General features: G+C 38.4%; 1 protein-coding gene across 1 annotated transcript in view; it reads right to left on the bottom strand.

The window, feature by feature from the left end:
• The window catches only part of Cps1 (carbamoyl-phosphate synthase 1), a 112,448-nt gene that overhangs the window by 88,478 nt on the left and 6,347 nt on the right, over positions 1-17,623 (bottom strand). The window contains exons 2-5 of the mRNA XM_036173467.1: positions 7,503-7,612; positions 3,197-3,341; positions 2,225-2,314; positions 288-344 (exon numbers count right to left, since the gene is read on the bottom strand). Of these exons, the coding sequence (XP_036029360.1) occupies positions 288-344; positions 2,225-2,314; positions 3,197-3,341; positions 7,503-7,612 (402 nt within the window). The remainder of the gene's footprint in view (positions 1-287; positions 345-2,224; positions 2,315-3,196; positions 3,342-7,502; positions 7,613-17,623) is intronic.

Here is a 17,623-nt window from a genome sequence, read left to right as displayed (position 1 = left end):
CTGCCATGGGAGCAGAATTATAATGTCTTGCTCTGTTGTCATAATCAACACATAGTAGGCATTCAATAAATTCCTGCCAGGAAAGTTGATCTCAGTTCCACCCAGCTGCAAACATAGTAGTCAAATATTGAGTCCTGGAAACCGTATCTGAACAGTAAGGAAAAGGGACCTAGAGCTGAGCAGAGGGAGCTGGCCAGGTATTCTCCTTTGCATATTAGTGAGTCCTTCATGCTCGGGGTGGTGGGGGTGAGAAGCGACAGAGATTCAGCTAAAGATGATGATCATACCTTATCCCGAATTATTTTAGTCAGCATTCTTGTATCCACTCCATAAATTGCAGGAACCTGTAAGAAAAAAATCCCAGTGGCAGTGAAAGGAGAGAGATGAGAGCCAGCATATTGTTTTCGAGTTGTACACTTCGCCTCATCTATCTTCCTGAGCAGTAAATAATTCCTCCAGTCCTTCCTTTCCCTGACCCAGAGTGACAGTGCTGTCAGTTCCAGAGAAATTGCTGCTCTACTTAAAACCCAAACTCCTACTGCCCAAGATTGTCCTCAGCATAAAAAACAAGAACGTCTGCACATCAGTCCCCTGCAACAGCTTTGCTGCTGAACCCCAGATATTAAATAGGTCACATTCTATACAAATATTCATTTTGAAATAATGAGATATGTGTACAGGCATATACATTGTTTGAAATATGTGTATAATTTTGCATTTTAGATACAACATATTTTTTTTTAAATCTATATTTCAAAGGGCCAAATCAGTTAACTTTTATAAGAAATAATATATGAATATGTTTTGGCCCAAATATTCCTGGCACATAGTAGGTACTCAACACATTTTTTTCTTAAGGCTTGTGTTGTACAGTCATGTTTTCCTAATATTTGTCCATCATGTTCATCAATGTAGCAATACATCCTTTGGCTTTTTTTTTCTTTTCTTTTTTTCTAGATTGGATAATGATAGACATGGTCCTCATATATTGAAAGCACACTCTAAAAAGGTTGAAACTAAGATTATTAATTCTAACAAAATCAGATGTGCTAGATAACACAAAGAGTACATGTGCATATATGTGTGGAGAGACAGAGAGAGGGAGAGAGAAACGGAGACAGGGGACAGAGGAGGAGGAGAAAAAAGAAGAGATTGGAAAAAATGAGACAAAGAGATAGACAGACAGAAAGACAGGGAGACAGACAGACGGAGGAACACACAGAAGGAGACTGAGTGTTAACCATTACAGAAACTAGATATCTTCCAAATAAAGATTTAATAACTGAGAATAAATCAGTGGTGACCCAGAACACGACAGAATGCCTTCTTGCTTCTTAATTTTCAGGAACTGAGACCTCAGAATTCATTACCAAGATTTTTGTTTTGGATTTTTATTTTGTCACAAGGGGGTAATGTTGATTCCCAATAGGTGGATACTCATTGGAGAAGCAGAATTTTCTGGGCATAGTATTCTACCAAGTACAAGATTAGCAGCACTTGAACAAAGCCAGCTACAGTAACAGTGAAGATGAAACTAAATATAGCTGGTCTGTTAATATTAATAATTCCAAACAATCAGGGTGAATTCTCTGATGAAGTATTAACATTTAAACTATGGAAAAATTGCAAGGTTTAACCTTTTTTTCCATATTACTTTAAGTGAAATTATATTCACTTAATTTATCATAATGTTTAAAACCCAAAAGACTTAATGAGAATCTATTTATACTGGTAAGAATTAAAGATGGCAAAAATATTGGATGGAATGATTATACACCCTACACATACAGCTCATAGTAGATCTTGTGCTAGAACCCAGGCCAGGCAACTAAACTGTAAATGAAATGGTGGGGATGACTAATATTGCTCATAAGAATTTCTAAAATGTTCTCTGTGGCCTTTCCTAAATGAGAAACACTACCACTCATGTGTGAGCACCACCTAGTGGATAAACTGAAAATATGTAGCTCTATCAATTCAGAGACTGAGTTCTGGAAAGATTGCATAGTATTCAGGTTGTTGTTGTTGTTGTTGTTGTTGTTGTTGTTGGTGGTGGTGGTGGTGGTGGTGGTGGTGGTGGTGGTGGTGGTGGTGGTTAAAAACCCCTGTCTACAGTAGAGATATCCAGAGCTGCACAAGTGTCCTCATCCTCTGAAGACCTCACCAGTTTCCCATAGACCCAGTAATCAGTCATGCTAGAAAGGCAACCTATCCCACTTCTCACCTTCTCCTCCTGCAGCCATTGCCCCAGACTCTTGGTAGCCAGCCAGTGGTTATAGTCATTACTGTAATTCAGCACCAGCAGACCTGCCACCTGGGAAGACAGACAGACGCTTTAAAGAGGGGTTTCACCAAACATATACTTCCTGTGACTCAATTGAAAGGTTAAGTTTTGCATTTTTTAAATGTATTTTTAGCCATTGATAAGAGTCTTAAAATTTTAAAGAAAGAAGATAAGAAAAGGTTGTCAACACTTTTATTTAAGTATATCATTGTTTCCTTAATGGTCCTTTGGGACAACAGGTTTACCTCTCAGGCAGATCCCCAAATGAAGGGACTATCTCTTCCAGACACACTGTGCTTTTCAACTATTTAGTTTATCAATAATATAGTTTGCAATTAATTATTTAATGTATATAAGAGTGAGAAAATAGGAGGAAATTGTGAGAAATGTGAGACCCAAGTCACTCCAAAACAGAACAGGAAGTGAAAAGGAAGTGAAACAGGAATGTAAAGTTTAAACTGTTTAGATGCTCCATTGTCTAAGATGATGCCCAAATATCCTTGACTAGGGAATCTGCATATGCTAATTTTCTAATCATCATATAAATTACCTTTTGTTAATACTTAAATTAAAAGGTAATAAATAATACACAGTTGATTATCAAACTTACCTCAAAAGATGAATCTTCATCATTCATTGTCTCATTATTTAGACATGTAACAATATTTTATGTATCAAAATAAGTTTCCTCCAAGGCATTAAAATCTAAACTATCCTAATAGTTAACAAATAAATGAATAAAACTTTAACTTGTCAAGCTGAAGATTATCCCCATGCACTTAGGAATAAGGTTGAAAATTCGAGTTTAATACATAGTTTTGTGAAAAAAGCTTTGCCTTTCTTAAATCCCTAGAAATCAACCAATTACACATGTTCAAACAGAGGCTCTTAACACGTCATCATGGGTGCTACCTTGATTCCATCAGACTCCATGTATTTGTTAAGTCCCAATTCGTCTCGTGCAGTGGTATCAGGGGCACCGCCATTCCCAATAATGGGGTTGGCCATGGTGAGGATCTGCCCCTTGTAGGCAGGATCGGTAAGTGCTTCCGGGTACCTGGGTAGACACAGCGGAGTGTTATCAGGAAAACACACATGTAAGTTCAAATGTCTGCACATATGTACATACATATCCTGAGTCACTGAACCATTGAACGAAAAGAATATGAGGTGAAGCTCCTATAATCTGTCTCTAGGCTTCAGCAATTCTAAAGAAATTTCCCGAGAATGCCAAATTTTATGCACGATATAACTAATATGAACAGAAAAGCTGACTCTGGTGCAAAGACAATTTTCATGTTTTTATTCTTTCATTTAAAATTTGTTGAATTTCTCTAATGATATTTTAAATTTTGGGGGGAGGGTTTGTTTGTTTTGTTTGTTTGTTTGCTTTTGTTTTTGACAGGGTTTCTCTGTGTAGCAGCCCTGGCTGTCCTGCGTGGGTGCCAGTCCTGTGTGGGAGCCCAGCTGGGAGACTGGCTCCTACATTTTACCTCAGGGTACCCTTGAGGAGAGAGGGGTAAGAGATTTAGACAGAAGAATAGAGGAGAGAGAAACAGATAGAAGCACAGGATAGCTCAGGAGAGCCTGGATCCTTATCCACCAGCCCTCTGTGTCCCTTCTAAAGGGCTTTCTATAGGAATGCCAAGGTGTGGAGAAAAATCCCTCCCCGCCCCACCTTGCACAGCTAAGTGTAGACCCTTCCAATCACCTGGTGACCATGCACATGGTCAAGCAATCCTCTAATGCAGCTCTGCTGGGTAAAGCAAGCTCAGATCTCAGTAGGAAACCTCTGTGGGCCTCCGTAGTCCTGGAACTCACTTTGAAGACCAGGCTGTCCTTGAACTCACTGAGATGCACCTGCCTCTGCCTCCCAAGTGCTGGGATTAAAAGTGTATGCCACCATTGCCTGGACAATATTTTAATTTTTCTATGCATTGTTACCAATTTAACATTCACAGATATTTTTAAAGGCTTCCATATCCTACTAGATATTGAGAAAAAAAGTGATCCTTACTGTCAAAGACTGAAAGTTTCACAAACATATTAACCATCAAAAAGCTAAAGATGATTTTTCAATATACATTAAAACACTGAAGAATAGCCCATTGTAATAGTAATAGCTTTGGTGGTATTTTATTTGTGTTCTAACAAATAAAGCTTGCCTAGGATCAGAGGAAAAAATCAGCCACTATATTAAATATAGAGGTCAAGCAGTGGTAGCACACGCCGTTAATCCTAGCATTTGGGAGGCAGAGATTCATCTGGATCTCTGTGAGTTTAAGGCCACACTGAGAACAGAGCCAGACGTGGTGGCACATGCCTTTAATCCCAGTTAACCATAGAGGTCTGGAGGTCTGTACATACAGACAGGAAGTGATAGAACTGGGCGGAAAGAGGAAGGGATGTAGCTGGGCAGAGAGAGGAAGTAAGATGACAGGGCACAGAAAGGTATACAGGAAGTGGCTCTCTCTGGAGGCTGAGGAGTTGGTAAGGTGAAGTTGACTGTGGTTTGTTCTAGTCCTCTGATCTCTCAGCTTTCACCCCAATATCTGGCTCTGGGTATTTTATTAATAAGACCATTTAGCAACTCATGTTACAAATAGCCACATGAATGCATATACATATTAGAATTCTGTAAAGAATTAAGCAAAGGAGATAATGCACATGAAAGAATAACTCAAGAATATTGATTTTAAGATCATTTAGTATTAGTATGAAGCTTAAAAATTTGATAGCTATTATTAACCTTGAAAAGTTCATATTATATCCCTTGCCTGCAACATAACTGGCTTAAAAATTAAGATTCCAAATAACTATTTTACAGTACTGAAAATGGAATTTGGAAGGAATGCAGAATTTTAAAGTTGGAGATGAGAGTGTATGTTTGTATGTGTGTTTAAAACATTATTTGGAGAGGGGGACATTTTCCAATAAATACTAGGCATTTGCCAAACTTTTTCCATGCACTTGAAGACACTATAGCTGATTTCTTCTTTCCTGCCCTCTTACATTTTGTCTTCCTGCAGACAGGGTAGAGCCAAATCTTTCTTGTGGATTACTACTGAAAGTGTGAATTTAGGTGCTGAGCAAGACGGAATCGACAACCTTGAAACCAATCCAATACAGCTCAGATAGCAGTCAACATAAATTCCTCCACTCCATGTGAACTGAGTCCCCCTAGTACTAACTTTGTCAACAGAACACTTTGTCTTGCAGTTCCCCGGGGAAATGCAAGTACTCAAGCTTCCATCAGCTTATTGCTCAGATGCCTCTCACCTGTCAGCCACTGATAATTTTTTAAACAAGGCTTCTACACAGTATAAATGTGTTTCTGGAAGATGAGAAAACAATTATAATCATGTTACTGAGTGAGCCAGACAATGGATGAAATCTATATATTTCAATAAAACATAAGGTCTGTGGACTAACCCAATACATGGATGTCTTCCCTACACCGAGAAAGGCATTGAATTAACTTCATCTTCTTTCTTCCTTTAAGGAACGTGGCCTTTCCCTTAAACACAGGCTTATGGTACTCTCCAATGAGTTCATAAATGTAGCATGTGAGCTACAGTGTTGGAAGCAAATTAATCCATCAGGTCCTGTTTGACTTTCGTGATGTGACAAGATTTATTACCCATAATCTATCACCAAGAAGAAAACTCCAGTGCCTTCCATCATTCTGATCTATATTAAACAGTTGTTTGTTGGCAGGTATATTAACACAGCTAGTAATTAGTGTTGTCGAAAAGCTTAAATAATTGCCTGGCGGAGCAAAACTTCGCAAACAGGTTTTATACACTGTAATTTAATGTTCTCACCACTGGGGCTGATTTAAAAACCACCTAATAGTCTTCATTTTCCACGTGGAGGTGAGGATTTAGGGAAGCTGCACATTAATAACATAATGACAGGCTTGATCTATCAATACAGTCAGGATCAGCTAACCCAAGGCTCCTTCCTCCTTACAAGGCTAACGGGAATGTTCCCAACGTGTTCATCAAAATCGCTCACAGAAGGTGAGCTGACTGATTCCCTAAGGAAACCTTTCAAAATAATCAAGTCGTATTTTTCCTGAGATAGACATGGTGTAAGTCCCCAGAGGCCAATTATTGTGTAATCTAGCCCCCTTACTTTTTAAACAGGAAAACCGAAACTCCAAAAGACTAAGGAAGGCTTACCCAGTTTTCAGCTATTGCATCCTGAGACCAGAAATCCAGCCTCCTGGTCCCCAGCAGAACAAATTTTTGTTGTCTACATAAGATCAGCCACATGAATTATGTAACAATTCTCCTTCTCTTTGTCACCCATTCGCTAGTAAATCTTAAATATCAAATTGGGTCAAAATGAATAACTATTAAAAATACTATGTGAGAGGCTAGAGAGATGGCTCAGGGGTTAGGAGTACTTACTGCTCTGGTGGAGAACCAAAGTTCAGTTCCCAGAAGCCACATTAAGTGACTCAAAACTGCCTGTAGCTTCAACTCCAGAAAGATCTATTCTTTGGTTACCATGGACACCTTTGCATACACACACACACACACTTAAATAATAAAAGGAAATAAGTCTTTAAAGGAATATTAGATGTATGTGCCTTGTCGCTCCTGGCCTGTCTTAGTTTATCTTATTAATTCATCTTTTTTTTTTTTTTTTTTTTTTGAGACAGGGTTTCTCTGTGTAGCTTTGTGCCTTTCCTGGAACTCACTTTGTAGACCAGGCTGGCCTCGAACTCACAGAGATCCACCCGCCTCTGCCTCCCGAGTGCTGGGATTAATTCATCTTTTTTATTCAAAGGCTAAATTACATAATATACTCAAGTGTTTCTTATTAAATGTGCAGAGTTAGGGCTTCACTTCACTGAGATAATGGACCAGTATTGTAATGCTTTGTCTTTTCTATACTTCAAGTTTCACTGACATCAGATCGTTACCTCCTTAACTGATGTATTCGAAACATACATTACCAGGATTAGTTTTCTTCTGTTTTGTTTAAGGAGCCACTGAAGCTTCCATGTTCTATTTCTTTTGCAGGAACAGAAAATATGTGTCTATACCTGTCTTCCAGGCTGGCTACGGTAGGCCATAAACAAAGCCCCATATAACTACAGTATATAATCCAGTGGTGTGATTATTTCCACCTGTTACCATGAGTTACATAACTCAGGTATTCTTCTACGTAGAGGAAAAACAAAGCATCCAGGCAGAAGCATACTCACCCTCCTAAGCCAGTATTAAAAACCACTTCACCAGCAACTGAGGATGGATGGCCAAAGGAGTAACCTTTCATCTTAGTTCCATCTTCCAGGACAATGTGTGCTGTCTGTGCCTAAAGAAACAGTGGCAGGAATCTCAGGAGCAAGATACAAAACACCAGACACACAGAGAAAAAAAAAATTCTGAAGATCAAGTATCCAGGCATAAACAAATGCACAGCAGATTTACTGAGATGGTCCTACCCAGGCACTGAGTTGTTCTGTATCCCCTGCAATGTTTCTCCAAAATGGATGGCTTTTGTGGCTGGTGGGTATTTGGTTTTGTTTTGCTTGGAAGGGGAACTGAAGCATGTCAATGCATTGTCTATTCTAAGCATACTTGTAGAGCTGTTGACAAGCCAGAAATACTTCAAGTTAGTTGAAACGCTACGGTTGGTGACTTTTTCTCCTTAATATTCCCTAGCTTTGCTCAAGTATACCTTTAAGGGAAGGTCCATGAGCTTACAAAGGCTTCATGAATTACACCGCACAGCTCGTGTTCACTCAGAGGTTTAGCGCTAGAAGGAATCCTCGAGATTACCTATTAAATTATGCTCCACAGAGTTCTGGTGTTTGATGGTGTTGTCCCCAGGGCTGCCCTCTCCATGCTGTGTCATGGTCGTGGAGAAGCTAGAGCTGTATCATTCTTTTAGTACTGATACAACAGCAAGCACAGTGGAACACTCTATAAGCATATTGTATTTTTGCCTTTTATTAGAGTTAATTATATCCATGTCTGGTTCTCGCTTTTGGCTATGGGCATCCTGAATTCAATTACTTTGCTGCCTTAATCTTTGAACTAGCTTCTATAAAATTCTTGGCTAAAAGAAGGCACAATTAGAGAAACTTATCTAAGAAGCACGCAAACATCACCCACTCTTCATAAATACTATAATACTGTTCTTGAAACAATTTAAATCTCAATTTCCTTACAGGGCAGGGAAGAGGAAAAATTGTGTTAAAGCACAGCTCTAGGAGATACTGTAGCCCATTGTAATACGTGTCATAAAAGAAAAAAGAAAAGAAAAAAAAAACTCCGTAGCAACTGAGGAAATCAGAAGGACAAATTGGTACTTGATTACATTAGATAGGATCTCTGTTAGGATTGATGGTAGTATTAGGGTTATGTTTTTAAGGTTCTGTATCTTTTAATAGATACATACTGAGACATTAAGCCAGAAAGTAATGTATCTGAAATTTGCCCCAAGTAATTATGTCAGAGAAAGAGACACAATTATACAGGAAGCACTGGACTTGGTGAAGGAAGGCTATGGTTTCTGTGAAGTTAAGTGAGGTCACTGGAGGGAGAAATCCACCAGTTCTCTACTTTCTGTCCCTTTCCCAGTTTAGGGCTGGAGTCATAGTGTCGAATCCCTCCATTTCTGACTGTCCTGCCTCTGTGTGTGTCTGTCTCCCAGTCTCCTTGTCTCTCTGTCTCTCTGTCTCTGTCTCTCTCTCACACACACATATGCACACATCATCAGGTTTTGAATAATTGATTATGTTAAGACCTTTGTTTCTATAATCCTCTGGCTTGGTAGCACACACTCAGCTTCACAAGTGTTAAAATACAGAAGCCTGATATTTTTCAATAATAGTGTCTGCAGAAATGGGAGGCTTTTTTTAGAGCCGAAGTACTCAAGTCTCTTGTCATTAGAATGATTGTTCTTGCATGTAAAATGGGGTTTTGATTGCCTTTCATTCAACACTATTCTTCTAAATTTCAATTATGTATAAATGTGTATATACATTATACTTATATACAGAACTATTTAAGTGTTTCCTATTAAAATCACATTCTTTTAAATGGGTAATTTATTTATTTTGTTTTAAGTTAAAATAAAATGCTGTGGGATGTCTTTCTGGTGCCTTGACCATGTGTTGCTGTGATTGGTTAATAAATAAGCTGCTCTGGCCTATGGCATGTCAGGTTATAGCCACACAAGAAATCCAAGACAGAAACAGGAAGAAGAAAGGGGAGAGTTGTGAGCCGGCAGCCCAAGGAGCAACATGCCAGCAGACTGGTAAAGCCACAGAACACATGGCAAAACATAGATTAATAAAAATGGGTTAATTCAAAATACAAGAGCTAGCTAGCAAGAGGCCTGTCATAGGCCCCACAGTTTGTGAATAATATTAAGCCTCTGAATGATTATTTTATAGGCGACTGTGGGATCTGCAGGTGGGAGAGATTCATCCAGACTGCTGGGCAAGGCAGGACTGGAGAAATTTCATACAACATGTGGGTTTCAAGTTCGATGGAAAATGTTTGTGTGTGGAAATGTGTGTGACAGAGAGCAGTGAGGGTCACAAATTTGGTGGTCCATTTGATTGGTTATACTTTGTCTTTCCAGACACTACATTAAGAAAAGTTGGGTAATTTCCCACTGCAAGGAAATCACAATAAATGACATCATCTAATACCAGTAGTGATGAGATTTCTATCAGGGATTAGCTTAGTACACATCCAAATTTCGCTCTGTACTTAGAAAATCAGCTCTTCTTATCACATCTTATAACACATTGTCATTATTCCATAATTTGTTCTGATTTATCCATTACTTTTGTGCAATTGCAATTCAAGACAATGGCTAATTATTTTAGGAAGTAAGGGTGATTATGTTCAGTGTATTTCCAAAGATTGGTATAAGATACTCCACAGAGATGGGTCTCAGCAGGGGTGTGTTTATTGGCAAAACTCCCCAGATAACTCTGACATGTTTCACTAGATGAAACCCTTTGGTCCAAGTAATGAAAATTCACTGTCAAAATTTTTTTTTCTACTAGAAATGTTATTTTCTATTGTTGGGGAACTCGTGTGTAACTGACATGCCATCACAAAACAGAAGAAAGGAAGTGTGTTCTTAAATAATATGTAACTTAAAATAACTTTACTTGGGAAAGCTTGGCTGTGAACTCCAAATTCAACTATTATCTATATCCCAATTTATTGGCCTTATTTGAGCAATGTCACCTTGGTTTATATCTTCTTTCTTCCTATGACCTACTCTCAACTAAGGCTTTCTGATTGTCTGATCTGCAGATTAGATGACATTTAAATATTTTAGAGAAAGGTAAAAATTCACAGAAGCAAATCCTACTCTTGTTATCTTTACCTACAGTTCTGGTTGATTTTTTTTTCTCTTCTTTTCATGGAACTAGTTCCCTGCTCTGCCTTCCTTTTTCTAAGACACATTTGGAGAGACATTTACTGCTCTCTGAAATAGTCCCTGAGAATGTGTTCAATATGTCTTTTGCTCCCTTAATTATATTTTTTGTTCTTTTTGGCAGTTTTTATAGATCTTCCAATTCTCTTTCCCACTACACATTATATTGTTACAAGGCTTCTGTTTATTGCCTGTAGTACACTTTATATTCCTCTCAACTATACTAGCCTCCAATGACTAAAATGATGAGTGCCAATTGACTTATCTATGAATTGATGGTGAACTCTGAGCAAAGAGCTACTATTTAGAGTCCTCTCTCCTAGATAACAGTCCCCCAAATGCTGTTTCCTTCCAGAGACATCATGAGAATTCACCTTTTACCACCCTAAGATACTTTTGGAGCATTCATCCTGTCAAACAGAGGTGCATAGCCTAGGAATTCAATTTCCATTTATTAAATTATAATTTAAAAGCCTACTACCAGAGCATGTTAATCCCTTGAAAATGTGGGAAGAAAAATCTTAATTAAGGGAAGTTTGTATGCTCGTAGAATGTCATGAAAGGCTAAGAAAAATCAAGGACCTTTTAAATAATATGGTCCCTTTGTGCTTAATAAAAATGTATATGCCGATAAAACTATTAAGACAGTCAAGTCAAACATATCACTGAGCCCCTGCCACAAACTAGTACTTAAGCTCTGGAGAGTCACAGTGAGTGTCCCTAGACTCTCCATAGGGTGAAAGAGCTAGGTACTTCCCTGCAATGCAAAACAGAAAACCTTGAGAAACACAACATGGAAGTGTTGCTGAAATGTTTAGAAATACAGATACATAAAATAGCATCCTTTTCTTCAGGGGATTTTTTTTTAATAAAAAAAATTCATTTTTTCCTCCCCATGCTTGAGGTGAAATCAAATAGAACTTTCAATAAAGAAATGCTTAGCAAATTTTGCATTTCAAGTCTTAAATTTCAAAAGTCCTTTAAGACTTTGCTCTAGTGTCACCTTTCGGTAGGTCCCCCTTGATCTCTGTTTTTAAAATTACAATATGCCTCTCAGCACCCCATGCGTGTCCTTGGCCAACAGTTTCACCATGATTTCCCTTGCTTTCCAAAAGTCCATACAGTGCCTCGTTTGCTATCTTGTTCTAGCTGAGGAAGTAAACTTCATTTGACCAAAGTGCAATATCTGTTTTATTCACTCATGAGCCCCCAGATCATCTATTTGATCGCTGAAAACATAATAAATTTATTTTTCATATGACACTTAGTCCTTACTTTCAGCATTTCATGGTCCTGATTGTCTAACTTTTAGCTGAACTTTTCTTTCAAAGGGAAATGCCTAATGCTACGTATGTACTCCAGATGTAGTTATTGTTCCTAATATTTCAAACTCAAAGATATTAAACGTCTTAGAGCTGCAATCTCTGCCTTCATCATCTCTTCATAGCATCTCAGGAGGAGCCATTTTCATACCACATCTGGTCCTATAGGTTCAATAATAAAGTCACTTTAGTAGTACACCAATTCAAAGTAGCACTAGGCACCTAATATCTAAAAACGAAAAATAATGACAACCAGAGCTAACTAATAACCACCCATTTGCTTCTACACTTTTTAATTTTTCTTTATTAAGAAATTTCTAGCTGGGCATTGGTGGCGCGTGCCTTTAATCCCAGCACTCAGGAGGCAGAGGCAGGCGGATGTTTATGAGTTCAAGGCCAGCCTGGTCTACAGAGCGAGATCCAGGAAAGGTGAAAATCTACACAGAGAAACCCTGTCTTGAAAAACCAAAAAAAAGAAAGAAAGAAATTTCTACTCACTCCACGTACCATCCACAGATCCTCCCTCCTCCTTCCCTCTACCCCCCCCCAGCCCTCTTTTCCCAAGCCACCCTGCATCCCCACATCCCTCAAATCAAGGTCTCCCATGGGAAGTCAGCAGAGCTCAGCACAGTGAGCCTAGGCAGGTCTGTTGCTTCTACACTAAACTCTATGTTGCATAAAATTATGCTAGTGTCCAAGAGAAAAGCCTTTTCATTTTGTATTGTGTCTCTATTGCTCAACCTACCTACAATATCTCCCTGCCTCTACCTATCCTACCAAGACAGTTAAGCCTTTCTCAAATATTGATTGGAGGACAGCAGTCTTGAAATTAATTACCATATAAGTTCCTGTCCCTGGGTCTTCTTCTATATGTAATACCTCAGCTCTTCCTCTTTCAGTCCTTCATAAGTAAATGCCTACTTGCTTCCTATTTACATCCTGGTTGTGCTTCCTAGTGTACAGGCTATGCCTCCAGTGATTGCACAAGTCAGCATTACCACTGATTGTCCTGTGTTCACTATGTTCTCTGTGTGTGTCTGTGTGTAAATGGTGTATATGTGTGTGCTAGTGTGTGCATGTACGCATGTACACATATGTGTTGTGTGTGTGCATATACATATGTGTGTTTTGTGTGTGTGTATGTGTGTCTTTGTCTTTGTGTTATAATTATTTAAGGTGTGCTTTCCATTTCCTACTGACTTTTAAAACAGAAAACCTCAACCTAACCGACACTGTAATGTTACAGAAAGACCGAACTGTGGTCCACATAAAGTTGCAGTCAAACTTAGGAAATATATAGAATTTGGGATACTATGTTATGATATTAGAATGCTAACACATGAAGTTTTGAAGTCATTTTGATGCCTACTGAATTCTGATTATTGTTTATTAATCTTCACCTTTACTTGAATGTAGAACATGCATTCTACATAGACTGATACTAAACTATAAAAGGAAAGGAAAGACTCAATTGAGGCTGATGGTAACTCTTAGCTGCAAGTAACACCAGCTTTACATAGCATCTAGGTGTAGTATAGGTAAAGCTGTAGGAAAATTCTAGGTTTCTCAGTCTTATTTTCATATTTTTCCATGACTTGATTCCATTGGTAATATTAACAACTAGCTTCTCCATCTAGAAATCTAATCCTCCATCATTAGCCAAAAGTAATAAAACTGGATTCAGCATACACAAACTCTTTTATCTACTTTTATATAAAATGTTGCCAAGGATCTTTGTTTTAATCCACTAAAAATGTCTCATATTGAAATATTGTTACTTCACCAAGTTTCTAAGTAGCAAATAATTAGTTCATTTTTCTCATTCCATTTAAAATTGAAGTTGTAGTGGCTTTGTCTTTATTGTTGTCAGGGCTTATGCAGAGTGTTTGATACATTGTTATCACTGATAAATATTTGCATAATTAGTTTTTAAAATAACAACTGAAATAAACACAGACTTGAAAATTTCTCTAGTGTGATTCTATGTAGTGAGGCTCCTCTTGATGCTTGTGAAAGTGAAGGCTTGCCATTTCTTAAACGTGTCTTTTAAGGGTAATTGATCTATCACTATAGACCTCACGCTGCTTTAATGAGAAGCTAGTATAACATAAATCTGCTGAATGCAGTTGCACAAACAAATTGAAAATTTAGATTTGAGAGTGAGGTGCCTCCTGTTCAGGCAAAGGTAGCTAATTTCAAGTAGAGTCATGCCGCCCTGTTGGAGCAATAGTGCATGAGAGAAAGCATTTTGTATCACTCAGAGCTCCACCCTGACCCCTCCTGAGACAGCTGGTGATGGTTAACAAGAATGTGCAAGGCAGTGTCTCTATAGCTACTCGTGGATTTGCTCATCTAATCCTCATGGAAAAACAATGAGGTTGCTAACATGAAAACCTCCATTTTACACTTGAGTTGATAGAGCCTTAGGGAAAGGAAAATCATCACACTGGTAATTGAGGAGCAGTGATTTTTTTTTTTTTTTTTTTTTTTTTTTAGCCCAGTCAGCCTTACTTATTACCCTTTATTGTTTTTTAAGAAGAGATTAAAAGTAATTATATCACGAATTCTAATCTATTTGTAAGGAACTTTAGTTCAGAATTCCTGTGAGTAAGGCAAAAGGAGACTGGAGCCAACTAAGAACTGACTGTCTGAATCTGTAAATGGCCGGAGTGAAGTGGGCAGTTGTTGATTACATCTTACAGTCTAGGAAGATTCAGTGTGATTTAAGAACTGTTCACACTAACTCCAGACCCTGGGTTTTCAAGCTCTGAAGAAAGCTAGGCTCACAAATACTAAGATAGGTAGGCTCCCCGCCACCACCACTCCCTACCCCCCACCCCGGCTCAGCCCTTCTTCCAGTAAGGACTTGCCCTGCTGTGAGAAACCAGGCCATGGGACTACTTCCTGCTGTCAGAAACCCATGACCTTCCTGAAGATTTCTCTGTCTGGAGACTGAGCCAGGCAGGGGACCAAGGAGCAGACTCAATGAGGAAAACTGACAGATGACAGCTTCCTGTTGGGTGGACTATGGTTTTGTCACACTTGTGTCTCTGACAATGCTATTTCCAGAAACTTCAATTCACTGAAGCAATTCCAAGTCAATAGCGGCCTCCTTAGTATTATCTCAGTGGCTTTCCCAGAGATCCTAACTCACAGGAGGCATTTCAACCAAATCAACAATCCAGGCTAATACTGATCCAAAGTTGGTCTATATTTAAGCTGGATAGAAAGAGCATGAAGCTGGAGGTGGTGATTCGCACATGGAATTATAGATTCTGAAAGGCAGATGCAGAAGGATGGTGAGTTCAAGACCAGCCTGAACTACATATTGAGACCTTATCTCATAAGATGAAAAGTGGAAGAACAAAAGAAAAGAGTGGAGATAACATGTAGGCATATGTTATTTGTATCACTAAACCCAAGTACAGCATGCAACTCCTTAAAGTTTATATGCACACATGCAGAGAGTTAATTTTCATGATTGAACTTGAAGCAATGTTCAAATTATATCTGTAATTAATAATATTCTCTCCATTTTCAAAATCATATTTGTTTTCTTCCACCCCAGTAATTATATTTGCAAAATATACAAAGAACCTAATGAGAGAGGGAGAGAGAGAGAGAAAGAGAGATCAAAGATTTTGGCCAACATCGATCTCAAGGAGGATTCATTTAAGCTGATTTGACCTCTTTAATCTAAACACTGTAGATACTATGGATCTGGGAGATAATGAGGTTGTGAATACATTCCCAAAATGCATATTCAGGTATCTGGGGAGAATGCTCAGTAGGTAAAGTGCTTGTGGTATAAACGTTAAGGCTGGCTTGTGGTGCAAGCGTTAAGGCTGGAGTTCAACTCCTCAGAAGCCTATAAAATGCCAGGTATGGTATCATGCCTCTGACACTCCAGCACAGGCGTATGCATACATGTAAGTCCCAGAGGCTCACTGGCCAGACAGTCTAGTAGAAGCAGGATGTTCCAGGTTCACTGAGAGACTTGGCTCAAATGGTGATGTGGAAAGCAAGAGAGGGTCCAACAATGCTTGTTGATCTCTGGCTGCCACATGCCTGTGCATCGGTGGACACACATAGGAGTAAACCTGCATTCTGTTATTATTTGATAGGAATTTAAAGGCTGAAGAAGAAATGCAAAACTCTCCATGGCCTAGTAATGCTAAATGCTAGGATTTTTGTAGGACTGTCCATGAAGTTACAGCTGTTTTTCTACACATATAATACTTTACTCCATTTTAATCCCCTGCCTTATAAAATACTCATCTCTATGAAACTGTATTACATACATATCCATATAATGCCAATTCTTACATTACCTTTTGGTTGAACATCCTAAACTAAGTCTAATATTGTGTCCTTCTAATACTGTGAACCTTGGAATTCTTCCATTTAGAAGGAATTTTTATGTAAATATAATTTTTGCAAGTTACCAGTCTGTAGCTGGAAACTCCATTTTCCACATGTTTTTGGTTTGTCTGCACACAGATTTCAGTGTAGCTCTTCTGCCGTGCCACAAAGTATTTTAATTCCATTAATGAAATTTTCTAAAGTACAATTATGCAAATATTATCACACTACTCCCAAACCACTCTTCTCTTTAGGGCTTTTAATTCATTTTCAAAATTAAAATTCATTTTGAAATTGCATTTACAGGTTCATTTTCATTTTTGCATGAAGTAACTGATTAGCTGGAATTCTTTACTTTAAGGCTCTCAAAGTCAAGGCTTTTTAAGCGAGTCAAGGCTTCAAAGAATTTTCCAGAATAAGAACAATGTGACAATTAACAACTGAAATCGCACAGTTAAATTTCCCTTCAAAAAACTCTTCAAAAGTGTCCCTGGGATTATGCTAAGATAACTTAGGTTAGTCTTAGGAAGTATATTCAAAATTGAGTCAGAAATATAATTAGTCTATAAAATTTCCAATCAACCTCATGTTTATTACTGACTGCTGGGTAGTTTGTTGTTGTTGTTGTTGTTTGGTTGGTTGAGGGTTTTTTTGCATTCATTATAATGTTGTGTATAATCACCCAGGGATGCTCCTTCAAGGTTCTGCATCCCAGTACTGTTCCGCTGGCTTGGGTGATGTTGGTCCTTTACTTCGAACCAGGCACTTTGTGGGTTTGATGATATTTTGAACCCTTTATTTCAAGACTCAGGAAACAAGTGGAATGAATCTTTTCTTGTATTTGAAAATGGCCTTGTACTTTTGCATTTGGGAGCACACCGGATGAATTTTAAAAAAGGAACGATTTAGAAACTGAAAAGCAGCATATATTGTGGCAGCCACACAACAATGATTTTATTGAGGGGAAGGGAACTATCGACTCTAAAGATCACTGTCCTGAAACACGCTATTTGTATAATTTCTGACACCTAGGTAGAGCGGGAACCCTTATTGACTCCTTGATCTAAACCTATTCTGAAAGTCCAACAAAATAAAAGAAAGGAAAATGCAAACTTATGTGCTATTGGGATAAAATTCAGATAGGTGGAGTCTCTGGCATAAACAATAAATCCCAGCAAGGAAACTGATTCAGCAGGTTCTGGTGATCAAGGGCTACAGTCCCAGGAACACAAGC

This window comes from Onychomys torridus, chromosome 23, assembly GCF_903995425.1.
Source record: "Onychomys torridus chromosome 23, mOncTor1.1, whole genome shotgun sequence".
Taxonomy (NCBI): Eukaryota; Metazoa; Chordata; class Mammalia; order Rodentia; family Cricetidae; genus Onychomys; species Onychomys torridus.
The sequence above is the reverse complement of the archived record's forward strand: the minus strand, read 5'-3'. Positions and strand labels throughout refer to the sequence as shown.